Source organism: Catharus ustulatus, chromosome 31 (assembly GCF_009819885.2).
Source record: "Catharus ustulatus isolate bCatUst1 chromosome 31, bCatUst1.pri.v2, whole genome shotgun sequence".
Classification (NCBI taxonomy): Eukaryota; Metazoa; Chordata; class Aves; order Passeriformes; family Turdidae; genus Catharus; species Catharus ustulatus.
The window spans coordinates 2,455,171-2,467,271 of NC_046251.1; the positions used below are offsets into that span (position 1 = coordinate 2,455,171).

General features: G+C 64.5%; 2 protein-coding genes across 2 annotated transcripts; both read right to left on the minus strand.

The window, feature by feature from the left end:
* Positions 1 to 1,176: 1,176 nt before the first annotated feature.
* On the minus strand, positions 1,177 to 3,953 carry LOC117009052 (peripherin-like). The gene is made up of 9 exons (XM_033083234.1): positions 3,595 to 3,953; positions 2,917 to 2,977; positions 2,699 to 2,794; positions 2,458 to 2,619; positions 2,261 to 2,386; positions 1,961 to 2,181; positions 1,588 to 1,637; positions 1,365 to 1,441; positions 1,177 to 1,290 (listed from the first exon to the last, which is right to left on the minus strand). The coding sequence occupies exons 1-9, from the start codon at positions 3,936 to 3,938 to the stop codon at positions 1,249 to 1,251; spliced, it is 1,179 nt and encodes a 392-aa protein (XP_032939125.1). The 5' UTR covers positions 3,939 to 3,953; the 3' UTR covers positions 1,177 to 1,248.
* Positions 3,954 to 5,094: 1,141 nt separating this feature from the next.
* Positions 5,095 to 7,391, minus strand: LOC117009070 (tubulin alpha-1C chain-like). Its single transcript, XM_033083249.2, has 3 exons — positions 7,158 to 7,391; positions 6,920 to 7,068; positions 5,095 to 6,081 (listed from the first exon to the last, which is right to left on the minus strand). The coding sequence occupies exons 1-3, from the start codon at positions 7,276 to 7,278 to the stop codon at positions 5,110 to 5,112; spliced, it is 1,242 nt and encodes a 413-aa protein (XP_032939140.1). The 5' UTR covers positions 7,279 to 7,391; the 3' UTR covers positions 5,095 to 5,109.
* Positions 7,392 to 12,101: the final 4,710 nt, after the last annotated feature.

Consider the following 12,101-nt stretch of genomic DNA (forward strand, 5'->3'; position numbering starts at 1 on the left):
GTGCGAAAATTGCATAAAATAATGCAATTAATGATGCCAAATTTCCATGAAATTATGCAATTTTAAATAATTTGCTATAACACAATAATGCAAAAAATACTTAAAATAACGCAATGATGCAAAAAAAGCTTAAAATAACACAATAGTGCAACATTTCCTTAAATAATGCAAGTATGTGGGCAATATTTGTTTAAATAACGCAATTGTGCATAATTTGCTTTAAACAATTCAATCAGTGGCTCGAAAAATGCTGAAAATCATGAAATAGTGCAAAAGATTTGCTTAAAATAACTAACACGCAAATTTTGCATAAATGCAACTTTGCATAAGTTGCTCGAAGTAACGCAATCATGCCAAAAAATTCTTGAAAAAACGCAATTAGAGAAATCAGGGTGTTTCCCCGCACGCCCAGAGCTCGTCACGCTGTAATTAACCCCTAATTAATGCGTAATTAATACGTAATTAATACGTAATTAACGCGCGGCAGCGATCGGGCCGGGCCGGTGGCGCCCTCTGGTGGTGCCGGTGGGGAATGAGCGCGGCGCTCCCGGCGGTGCCCGCTCCGGTTCCGCGATGTTCCGGGAGCACCGATCCCGTTCTGACCGGACATTCCATGGGCTTGGAGCCCTCCGGGATACCGGGAGTGCCCTCGATCCTCTGGAAGTCGCCGGGTCTCGGGAGGGAGCGGGGTTGAGGCTCCCCGAGGTGGTGACACCGGTGCCGGTTCCAGTGATGGGAGGGGAGGTGAGACCCCCCCCAAAATGAGAGTGGTGGTGATGGAGAGGGGCTCTGGGGATGCAGATCCCCCCTCAACCGGGCGCTGCTTCCCTTTCTGCTCCAATCCCCGGGATGGTGACACCACAGGGGACAGCGCTTGGATGTCACCAGATTCACCAGATCCGCCAGCCCCGGGGGCAGCCGGTGCCAGCTCTGGTGGCGGGAGGGAAGCCGAGTCCCCTCGGCCCCAGGGCAGCGTGGGGAACACTCGATATTAAATACAAGTGGGGTTGTGGATGGGAGGATAATAAATAGGCAATAAATAGCGATAAATAGTGCGGGGACAAGGCACAGGGACACACTGCAAAGGCACAGGGACGCACCACAGCGTTGTCCCGTGGTGCTGACAGCAGGAATAGGAATTGGGGCACTCCCAGCCCCTCTGCTCTGCTGCGTGCCCCGCCCAGGACGCAGCAGGGTCTGGCAAAACCCCCACCATGGGCTCGGGGCAATCGCATCAGCTCCTCTGTGTCACTTCCCCGCCCGCTCCTTGTGCGACTCTGTCACCACTTGCTGCAAGAGGAGAATTTGGGGATCAGTCTCATGGCAGGGTTGGGCCTCCCAGGCAGGGCACCCCCAGTTCTCACCTGCCCATCCCGTGTCTCGATGGTTTTGATGAGCACCATCCTCCTTGCCGAGCTCTCCACAGGCTGGGGCTCCAGCACTGGGCACAGAGGGGTCATCAGCACCCCATGCCCCTCCTCAGACACCCTGGGCAGGAGCACAGGGACCCACCCACACCCACACACGGTCTATACCCCCAAAAAAAGACCCCCAGACATAGCAGGGGACCCCCAGCTTGTCACTCACCTGAGCTTCTCATGCTGAAGGAGGAGGTGGGCTGCAGTGGGATGGTGATCCTGGAGGGGAGAGGAGGATGAGGAGGGTCTGGGACTCCTGGACGTTGCCAGTGACCACTTCCACACCCTCAAGTCCGTGACCCACATCCCAGCTCAGCTGGGGGTTGTGCCCGTGGGCTGCCAGGCTGGCACCCGGAGCGGAGCTGGAGGCAGCTCCCCCACCATCCCTCCAGCCCCTGGCCTTGCCTTTATCTCAGCTCCCACGAGAACCTCTTGTTTTCCTGTGGGAACAAGGCTTGGAGCTGCCTCCTCCCAAGAAAATCCCACAAAAACCGGAGGGGCTCGACCCGGGGACCTTCCCAGGGACGCCGGGCTCCCCTCACCGGCTCTCCTCGCCCTCCAGCAGCTTGCGGTACGTGGCAATCTCGATGTCCAGGGCCATCTTGACGTTCAGCAGGTCCTGGTACTCGCGCAGGTGCCTCGCCATCTCCTCCTTCATCTGCTGGATCTCCTGCTCCAGCCTCCCCACCACATCCTGGTAGTTCCCGATCTCCTCCCCGAACTCATCCTCCATCTCCCGCATCTGCCGCTGCAGCGCCTCGTTCTGCAGGGGAGCAAAGGGCTGCAAAGGACCGGGGTGGATGTGGTCCTTGCACCCCCCCCAAACACTCCCCGGCTCTCACCACACCCTTCAGCCCGTCCACCTCGCAGGTCAGGCTCTGGATCTGCCGCCGGGACTCGTTCATCTCCTGCTTGGCCAGCCGCAGCGCCTCGTGGTTACGGTTTGCTGCATCTGAGAGGTCGGCAAACTGCGCGGGCCAGGCGAGTCAGGGCTCTGGGATGGCTCAGCCACCCCAAAATCCCTCCCAGCCCCGGGTACCTTTGACTTGTACCACTCCTCGGCTTCCTGCAGGTTCTTCACAGCGATGCTCTCGTACTGGGTGCGGATCTCCCGCAGCGCAGCCGTCAGCTCCGGCTTGCAGACCTCCACCTCGGCCAGCCCCGCCGGGCTCGGGGCACTCACCTCCAGGTCCCGCAGCTCCTGCGCGGGAGCGTGAGCATCACGTCGTGCCACAAGGACCTGACCTGTCCCACCTCGCCCCATCCCACCCTGGCCCCACCTCCTCGTGCAGCTTCTTGAGGAAGCCGATCTCGTCCATCAGCAGCTCGACCTTGCGCTCCAGCTCCAGGCGAGACAGCGTGGCGTGGTCCACGTCCTGTGGGAGAGCCTGGGATGAGCTGCAGGGCAGCGTGGAGGGGATGGGAAACACCCTGGAGCACCCCCGGGGTGGTTGGGGATGAGGATTCGGTAGTGGATGGGCCCCGCCAGTCCCCGCACCTTGCGGAACAGCACCAGACTCTTCTCGGCATCCTCACGCTTCTGTGTCTCGTCCTCCAGCCTGGGGACAGCAAGGGATGGATGAGAGGGAGGTGGGGGCGGGACTGCAGACCCCCGCCCCGCTCCTCCTGTTGCAGCCCCCTCCACCTAGAGCGGAGGCGAACGGGGATGGGGGCGTCCCACAGCGCTCGGACCAGTCCCCTCCCAGTGCCCTCACCCTTGCCCTGCCCCTCCCAGTGCCCCGCCCTTCCGCAGAGCCCAGCTCTCCCAGCGCCCACTGTGCATCCCGAGCGCCCGTCCCAGTGCTGAGCGAATCCCTTCCAAGGGCTCCTCTTCCCTGAAAATTCACCAGTCCGACTTCCCCGGGGCTCCCCCATCCCCATCCCGCTGCATCCTCCCGTCCCCATCCTGGTGCAAGTCTCATCCCATCACATTCCTCATGCCAGCGCATCTCCCAGTCCCTCCGTGGCACCTTCCTCAGTCCCCACCCCGTCCACAACTCATCCCGACACATCCCCGATTTCCACCGCAGTCCATCCCTCATCCCGCTGCATTCCCTGCTCCCCCCAGCACATCCTCCAGTCACATCCCTCATCCCAGCGCATCCCCAGTACCCCTCATCCCGACGCATCCTTGGTCCCCATCCCGCTGCCTCCCACGGCCCCACCGCCGGCCCACCGCTGCCGCAGGGCCGCCAGGTCGGTGGCGAGCCCGTCCCGCTCAGCCTGGAGCCGGTCCCGGTCACGGCCGAGGCGCTGCAGCCGCTCCCGCAGCCCCCGCAGCTCCCCCTGCACCAGCCCGGTGCGGGGCCCGGTGGCGGCGGTGGCGCGGCCCAGAGCGGCACGGAGGGTCTCGTTCTGCCTTTCCAGCGCCCGGACTCGCTCCAGGAAAGCGGCGAAACGATCGTTCAGTGCCGCCAGCTCCTCTCGCTCCGCGCCCCGCGCTGCCGCCGCCGCCGCCAGCCGCCCCGGGGCCACGGTGAGAGGCGGCGGCACACCGGGGTCGCGGTCACGGCGGCTCATGGTTGCACCGGGAGGGCGGTGGCTGCCGGTATCGGTTCTTTATAGCGGACAGCGGCTCCGCCCCGCCGGGGAGACCCGGGGCTACGGGACGGAGAGAGGGGAGGGGTCTCCCAGCTGGAGGTTGCGGATGTCCCCTCGGAGGGGCGGGGAAAGGGGCTCGGGTGATGCGGGACAGCCCTCGGGATGAGGGGTAGGGGCTGAAGGACGTAAGGCTGCTGGTATTTCCCTTCGGGAGGGGTCGGAGACCCTCACGGGATAGAAGGTGAGGGGCTGGTGGGTCCAGGCAGAGAAACCCAGCAGCCCCAGGGGCAGAGGGGCCGAAGGTGCCCGGGAGACAGAGGGAGCCCTGCGCTGGGTCAGAGGGATCCCCTTTACGAGGTCCCCCCCAGTTAGCATGAGGGTCCAGACCCCCCAGCTGGGGTGCACAGAGGGGCTGGGGGCTGCAGGGCTCAGGCAGAGCACCCCTCGGAGCTGGGTCCCCCATTCTGCCCGGGGTGCTCAGCACCCATGGAGAGGGGACCCTCTCGTCCCCCCCCTCCTTGCTGGTCGGGGCCGCCGTGACTCGGCTCTGTGGGAGCTGCCATGCGCGGGGCAGCGCTGGACAATGGGCTCTGCAACCCCCCCGAGCCCCCCCTTTCCTGGCAGCGAGGGCAGCATTTACGGGAAGGAGTCGGTGCCATGCCCAGAGGCTGCGGGGAGGGAGGGTCCCCCCCGCCCAGGACCCCCTCCCAGCTCTGCAGAGAGCCGCACACCGAGAGTGGCTCCGTGCCAGTAGCAGCATGACATCACGTCCAGCCCGTCTGCACCAGGCACTGGGCAGGACACTGGGGCCTCTCAGGGCTCCCCCCTCACCTGGTGACCCCCAGAGCAAGCAGAACAGTGAGGGGGACATGAGACCCCCGCCCCTGCAGGCAGCCCAGCAGAGCACTGCCAGCTCATAGCACAGGACCCACCCAGGGACCCTGACCCCACACAACCCCCCAGCCTCTCCCAGCACAGCTCCCGTGCCAGCTGGCAGCAGGGCTTGGCAGCCAGCCCAGCTGTCCCCTCCCCTGGGACATCCCCCCAGGTCACAGCAAGGCAGATTGTCCCAGCACAATGAACGAGACAACATTGGAAAGAGCAATTTTAATGAACAGCACCACGGTGTAACATCAGAGACAAGGCACGACTACTCCTCCCCTTCTTCTTCTCCTTCCATGCTGTCAGCCCCCACCTCTTCATAATCCTTCTCCAGGGCAGCCATATCCTCACGGGCCTCCGAGAACTCTCCCTCCTCCATGCCCTCCCCCACGTACCAGTGCACAAACGCCCGCTTGGCGTACATCAGGTCAAACTTGTGGTCCAGGCGCGCCCAGGCCTCGGCGATGGCCGTGGTGTTGCTCAGCATGCACACGGCGCGCTGCACCTTGGCCAGGTCGCCCCCGGGCACCACCGTGGGTGGCTGGTAGTTGATGCCCACCTTGAAACCAGTGGGGCACCAGTCCACAAACTGGATGGTGCGCTTGGTTTTGATGGTGGCGATGGCGGCGTTGACATCCTTGGGCACCACGTCCCCGCGGTACAGCAGGCAGCACGCCATGTACTTGCCGTGCCGCGGGTCACACTTCACCATCTGGTTGGCCGGCTCAAAGCAGGCGTTGGTGATCTCGGCCACGGTCAGCTGCTCGTGATAAGCCTTCTCAGCAGAGATGACCGGGGCATAGGTGGCCAGAGGGAAGTGGATGCGGGGGTACGGCACCAGGTTGGTCTGGAATTCTGTCAGGTCGACGTTCAGGGCTCCGTCAAAGCGCAGAGAGGCCGTGATGGAGGACACGATCTGGCTGATGAGGCGGTTCAGGTTGGTGTAGGTGGGACGCTCGATGTCCAGGTTGCGGCGGCAGATGTCGTAGATGGCCTCGTTGTCCACCATGAAGGCACAGTCGGAGTGCTCCAGGGTGGTGTGGGTGGTCAGGATGGAGTTGTAGGGCTCCACCACAGCTGTGGACACCTGTGGGGCCGGGTAGATGGAGAACTCCAGCTTGGACTTCTTGCCGTAGTCGACAGAGAGCCGCTCCATGAGCAGGGAGGTGAAACCAGAGCCGGTGCCACCGCCAAAGCTGTGGAACACCAGGAAGCCCTGCAGCCCTGTGCACTGGTCAGCCTGCAAGGTGGGAAGAATAAAACAAGACCAAACTGTCAGTACTTCTGATCTTCAGCTGCTATGGACTTGCCCAGGAAGGCAAATATTCCTCACAGGATGGTAGATATTTCCCCCAAGGATCTCAGGCCCTGTGAGTCACTAAGACCAGGTCCACAGAAAGGGACTCCTTCCTGCAGGGATCTGGGGACACTCTGTAGAGACAAGGAGTGGGGGCATGTTTATTTTAGGCAGCAGAAGTTGCTCCTCTCTGTGGCCACATGAGGACATCATTCAGGTGTTCCACCACCACAGCAGGGACCACCAGCGTGAGGGACCAGGTGGCCCTGACTTAATGTGTTGGAGAGAGACTCATGGTGTATGCCTTTGGGAGACACCCCAGCAGGTTCTGGAATAAGTCAGCCACAGCTTCACCCCCTTTTTTTCTAAGAGGAGAGGAGCTTATCCCACAAGAGCCCAGGGGCAGCCAGCTCAGCCTTTGATGTGCCAGCAGCTCCCCGAGCGCAGCCGGTGGCGCAGCAGGTCCGGCCGCCCCGGCGCCAGCCCCAGCGTGGGAACCAGAGGTTCAAAGAGCTTGGGCAGCTGCACCAGTCAAACCAGTGCTGCACCAGCACCCAAACCATCTGTCCTACCCCCCTGCCCTGGCCATGGGGCTTCCCACCCTCCTCCCATTGGCAAGGATTAGCACTGAGCTAGGACAGGGTCCTGAGACAGCCCCACCCTCTGCCCCAAAGTGCTGATGGGCTGAGAAGGACCTGCCCAGGAACACCTGGAGCTTCCTTTTGTTCCCTCATCCCCTTCAGGGATGGACCCACCCCATGAGACCCCACAGGACACTCACCAGCTTGCGGATGCGGTCAAGGACCAGGTCGATGATCTCCTTGCCGATGGTGTAGTGCCCGCGGGCGTAGTTGTTGGCCGCATCCTCCTTGCCCGTGATCAGCTGCTCGGGGTGGAAGAGCTGCCGGTACGTCCCGGTGCGCACCTCGTCTGCGGCGACAGCCCCGGGCCCCGTTAGCACCCAGCGCCCGCTGCCAACACCCCCCTCCCGCCTCCCCGGCCGCCCCCCGCGCCCTCACCGATCACCGTGGGCTCCAGGTCCACGAACACGGCCCGGGGCACGTGCTTGCCGGCGCCCGTCTCGCTGAAGAAGGTGTTGAAGGAGTCGTCCCCCCCGCCGATGGTCTTGTCGCTGGGCATCTGCCCGTCGGGCTGGATGCCATGCTCCAGGCAGTACAGCTCCCAGCACGCATTGCCGATCTGCACGCCCGCTTGGCCCACGTGGATGGAGATGCACTCGCGCTGTGGGGGACACACGGCACCGGGTCACCCCTTTTGTCCCCTGTTTGTCCCCACCGGGCTGGGAAGGATCCCTCTCCAAGGTTGGATGGGGCCAGATCCTGCCCAGACCCATTGCAGGGAGTGCTCTGTTCTGGGGGTCCCATCCTGTCCCCCCACCATCGGGACGTGAGACCCTCCCCACTGAGGGATGGAGCTATAACGTGGTGGGCGCAGGCTGAGCCCCCCCAAACCCCGGTTTTACCCTGGCTCCCGCAGGGCTGACCCAGCACCATCCCAAACTCCAACTGGAGCTGGGGAGGGAGGTGTGGAGGGACCCCCGCGTTCGAGGCCAGGCTGGGGCTGCCAGTGTGCACAGCCCTAGGGGTACAAGGGACACAGCGAGTGCTCAGCTCTGGGGGTCCCATCCTGGCCCCCCACGGAGGTGGGACCCTGCACTGGCTGGGGTTGCCACCAACACCTCTCACGATCCGAGAATTGGAGTTCCACAGGGTTATTCCCGGTCCCCCCCATTCCCAGTCCCCTCCACCCACGGATCACACCTCAGGGACACTTCAGCCCCTTCCCTGCTGTTCATCACTTCCCACTTCGGGGGCAGCCTTGGACCTCATGGAACGTGGAGCCACTCTCCTCCACCAGCCCTTGCACAACCCCGCACCGTCCCGGTCCCGCCGCAGCCCTGAACCGCGGTTCTGGGACCCGGCTGGCACCCAGCTCCACCCGGGACAAGATCAAACCCCGCTGACCGGCAGGATTTTCCCCGTGGTAGCCTCTCCTGGCCGAGAGCATGGGACCTGCTTCCCACCCCCCGGAATCGCCGCACGCTGCCGTGACTCACTCCCACGCGTGTCCCGGCGAACAGAGCCGGGAGAAGGTGGCGCGGGGGGAGCCCCCAAACCGGTTCCTCTCCCCCAGGGATGGTGTGGGGACGTGTTTAGTACCTGCGTGGGAGCCCAGAACCCCGGAGCCCGGAGGGGATCGGCCCAGCCCGAGGGTGGAAGCACCCCGAGGAGCGACCCCCGGTTGGGGGGACACACGCACCCCCACCTCAGGTCCTGCCCGGGACGAGCCAGAACTCGGCAACCCCACGGGGCGTCCTGAACACGCGAGGAGCTCCCAACCCCTCCAGAGCACAGCCCCACGTGCTGCTGGGGACATGGAGGGGACCCGGCACGCGCCCGCCTCTCAGCCCCCCGCGCTGCCCTGGGGGTCCCACGCCACGCGGTGTCCCCTCACGACCCTGCCACGCCCCCGACCCTCACCATGGCCGCTCGCTGCCCGAACTGTTACGAAGCCGTCGAGGAGGGAGGCGGGGGTCGCCCCGTATGGCCCCCGAGTTATACCCCAGGGGCGGGGCTTCGGGGAGGGGGCGGGACGGGGGAGGGGCCAGCGGGACTTTGCTCCGCCCCCCGGGGCCACGCGGCGCTCTGGCCACGCCCTCCCCGCCCGCCTCGATTCTGATTGGCCGGTTCGAACGTTGGGAGGTTGGGTGGGCGGTGACGTCAGCGGAGTGGAATGTGGTGGGCGGGAGGCGGGGAGGGGGGCGGGGCTTTGTGTGGAAGTGGGCGTGGCTATGGGCGGGGGAAGAGGCGGGGATGGGGGGGTTTGGGGGTCCCGAGAGTGGGGAGGGGGCTGGACGGGCAGACTGGGGGCTACTTGGGGGGTCGGAAGGATCGGAAAGCATTAGGGGCAGTGGGCCCGGGGAATGTTGGGGTGAGGGGGCTTTAGAGGGGCTTTACGGGAGGCTTTATAGGCGGGGGGCTTTGCGGTATTGGGGTGGGGGGCTCAGTCGGCGGCAGGATGGATCCCAGAAGCCCCCGCCCGCAGCCTCAGGTGCTGCATCTGCCTAGGGAGCGCCCCGGCCCCGCCTGGGCTGGAGGCCTCGGGGGTCCAGTGATCCCTGTCCGCGCCCCCGTCCCCATCCCGGTCCCGTTCCCGTGGGAAGCCCCGCGGGCTCCCGTCGCGCCGGCTCCTGTGCCCGCCGCCGCCCTGTTCCCTGCCAGCCCCGGGGCTGCTCCCCAGGGGAACCCACGTGGGGCAGTTCCTGTGGGGCAGGACGGACGGGGCCGGGGGAGCATCCCACACCCACCCCCGGGGTGCAGTGCCCTGTCCCATCCTGCCTGCCCCGCTCTGGGTTGGTTTGAAGAGGGTAGGAGCCGAGTTCCAAACGCCAGAGAGAGGTTTGGGACAGCACGGGGACATTGGGGTCGGCCCCGAGACAGAATTACAGACCCCACACTCCATAATGTCCCTACAGTCCCTGGGCACCCGCATATCCACTCACACCCTGAGCACCTCAGCGTCCCCCCCGCCCCTGAGCACCCTCAGCGTCCCCCTCACTCACTGAGCACCCCCAGTGTCCCCTGACACCCTGGGTACTTCAGCGTGTCTCCCCTCCCTGGGTACCTCGATGCCCCCCCCCCCATTTCCTGGGCACTCTGTGTCCCCTCACACCCTGGGTACTTCAGTGTCCCTCCCTTCCCTGAGCACCGCGGTGTTTCCCCACTCCCTGGGCACATCCTCGGTGCTGGCACACGCCCAGCCCGGAGTGCCCGTTGTCCCAGCAACACCCACTCTTGAGTCCCCGATGCCACCGGAGCCCCCCGATGCTCCCCCCACCCACCACGCCGGTTCCGGGGCCCTCCTGGGGGTCAGGGGATGCTTTAGGGGGGCCGGACCGAGAGCGAACCCCTCCGACAGCAGGGTCTCTCCCACCTCGCCCCCACCCCTCCGCCGCCCCGCTCCTTTATTCCCGGCTTTGCCGCATTGCGGAACCGCCCCGCACGCAGGCGGTGCCGCAGCCCCCTCCCCACGGGCAGCGCGCCCGCAGCCCCCCGCACCCCACGGCTGCTCCCCCTGCACCCCGCAGTGCCCCCCACTCCCGGGGTCGAGTCTCCCTTTTGTTGTGGCCCCCGCAGAGCCGGGAGGGGGCGGGAAGGGTTGCGGGTTGGGAGGGGGCATGGGGACACCCAGGCTGCGGGAACACCGGTGACACCTCCCTGCTTCCTCCCACAGGGAATGCGGTCACCCGCTGCCCCCAGCACTGGGGTTGGAGGTGTTTTCCCTCTGCCCTTCTGATGGGGAGGGGGTGCGGGCAGGGCACTGCAGCCCCCCAGCTCCACCCTGGGCCAGTCGAGGGGCGGAGGGGCCCCTCCACCACACCACAGCCTCATCCGGCACCCCGGAGAGGAACGACCCCACCCCCGAGCTGCTCTGTCTCTCCATCTGAATGAACCTGTCACATCGATGGTGGCAGCGGATGGACAGACAGACAGACAGAGCTGGGTTCTGCGGGAAAACAGGCTAAAAATAGCAACAGCCTGTGTCTGGGATGTCAGCCCTGAGCCACGACAGCTCCTGATGGGGCTGAGACCCCTCTGTCCCTGGGGATAGCGTGTCCCGGTTGTGGGGTTCGAGGTCACCAACTTGGGATCTCCAGAAAGGGCCCAAACTGGGGGAGGCTGGGAATCTTGCCTTCGCCATGGGCAGGAGTCCAGCAGCCAGGAGTTCAGCCCACACAGGATAGATGCCAGCTCTAGGAGCCCCCGAGTTGTGCTGTCTGGGTGGGGGGCAGCCCTGGGGACTCTGTGCAGACAGGGGGCTCCCTGGGGGGGTCCAGGGTCTGTCCCACCCGGTGGAACCGGTGGTGTGGATATGGAAGGGGGAGGACAGCAACCGTCACCAGGAGCCAGAGCGTTGCTACCAACAGTCAACAGAGCACGGGCGATGGGAAGTGCGGGGCGGGGGGGGGGCAGGGGGAGGCTGGGAGTCATTCCAGAACCCCCACACTGGCACTCACCAGGGATGGAAATTTGGGGGCTGCAGAGCTGGTGACATCCATGGCAGTAGGGTGGGCACAGGGGAACCCCAGGGTGTGTGTACCCCCCATTGGCACAGCAGAATGATCACTCACTGGGGGTTCTAGGGATGGTGCCCCACCCTCGGGGTCAGGCACTGGGGGTCCTGGGGATTCTGCCTCACCCACAGCCGAGCAGGGTGAGGCAGTGGGGTCCCAGGGATGGTGCCCCCACTGTGACAATAAGGCCAGGCAGTGGTGGGAACCTGGTTTTCTCTGCCTGCAAACCCCCCCCACGCCCAGCAGGCCCCAGGATGGATGTTGGGGAAGGGGGATGCAAGGGGAGGGGGGGTCCCAGCCCATCTCCTAGCAACCAGTTTCCTAGCAACCCCAGCAGTTGCCTGGCAGCAGTCGGTGCAGGACGTGTGGTCGCCCATATCCAAGGAGAGGGGAGGGGGCTGGGGGGCACCAGGGACTGCAGCACCCAGTGCCCCTCACCCTACACCCCACATCACCCACTGGGGCTGAGCCACCCCCTGCCCTATGAGGCACCTCCCACCCACAGCTCAGGGCAATAGGATGGGTGGGGACCCTCCTTAGCTTGGAGAGTGGTCCCCGAGTCAGGCTGTGAGCCCCCAAAATCCCTGGCAGTGGGGACAGAATGGGGACACCCTGACAGGCTCCATACCAGCATTGAGCACTTGGGACTGTAGGAGGACAAATGCAGGAGGCATTTCCCATACAAAGATGGACCTACAGTGGGGTCAGGGCTGGGGGCTGAACTGCTTTGGGGTCAGGGTGCCCCAAAACAGCCATTTGCCATGGGCACCAGCTCGGTGGGAGCCAAATCTGGTTTTTCTCTGCTTAGCAAAGCTGGAGCCACCTGGTCCTTTGTTCTGGTGGGCGATGCCCAAATCCCATCCCCTCT

What these genes read in the sequence shown, in the direction of transcription:
- LOC117009052 (XM_033083234.1), bottom strand. Translation starts at nt 3,938, where the DNA reads ATGAGCCGCCGTGACCGCGACCCCGGTGTGCCGCCGCCTCTCACCGTG. An exon ending in CTGGCGGCCCTGCGGCAGCG is followed by an intron (nt 2,978 to 3,594) that starts GTGGGCCGGCGG and finishes TGCTGTCCCCAG; the next exon opens with GCTGGAGGACGAGACACAGA. An exon ending in CTTCAGCATGAGAAGCTCAG is followed by an intron (nt 1,442 to 1,587) that starts GTGAGTGACAAG and finishes CTCTGTGCCCAG; the next exon opens with TGCTGGAGCCCCAGCCTGTG.
- LOC117009070 (XM_033083249.2), bottom strand. Translation starts at nt 7,278, where the DNA reads ATGCCCAGCGACAAGACCATCGGCGGGGGGGACGACTCCTTCAACACC. An exon ending in CCTGGAGCCCACGGTGATCG is followed by an intron (nt 7,069 to 7,157) that starts GTGAGGGCGCGG and finishes CTGTCGCCGCAG; the next exon opens with ACGAGGTGCGCACCGGGACG. An exon ending in TTGACCGCATCCGCAAGCTG is followed by an intron (nt 6,082 to 6,919) that starts GTGAGTGTCCTG and finishes CCCACCTTGCAG; the next exon opens with GCTGACCAGTGCACAGGGCT.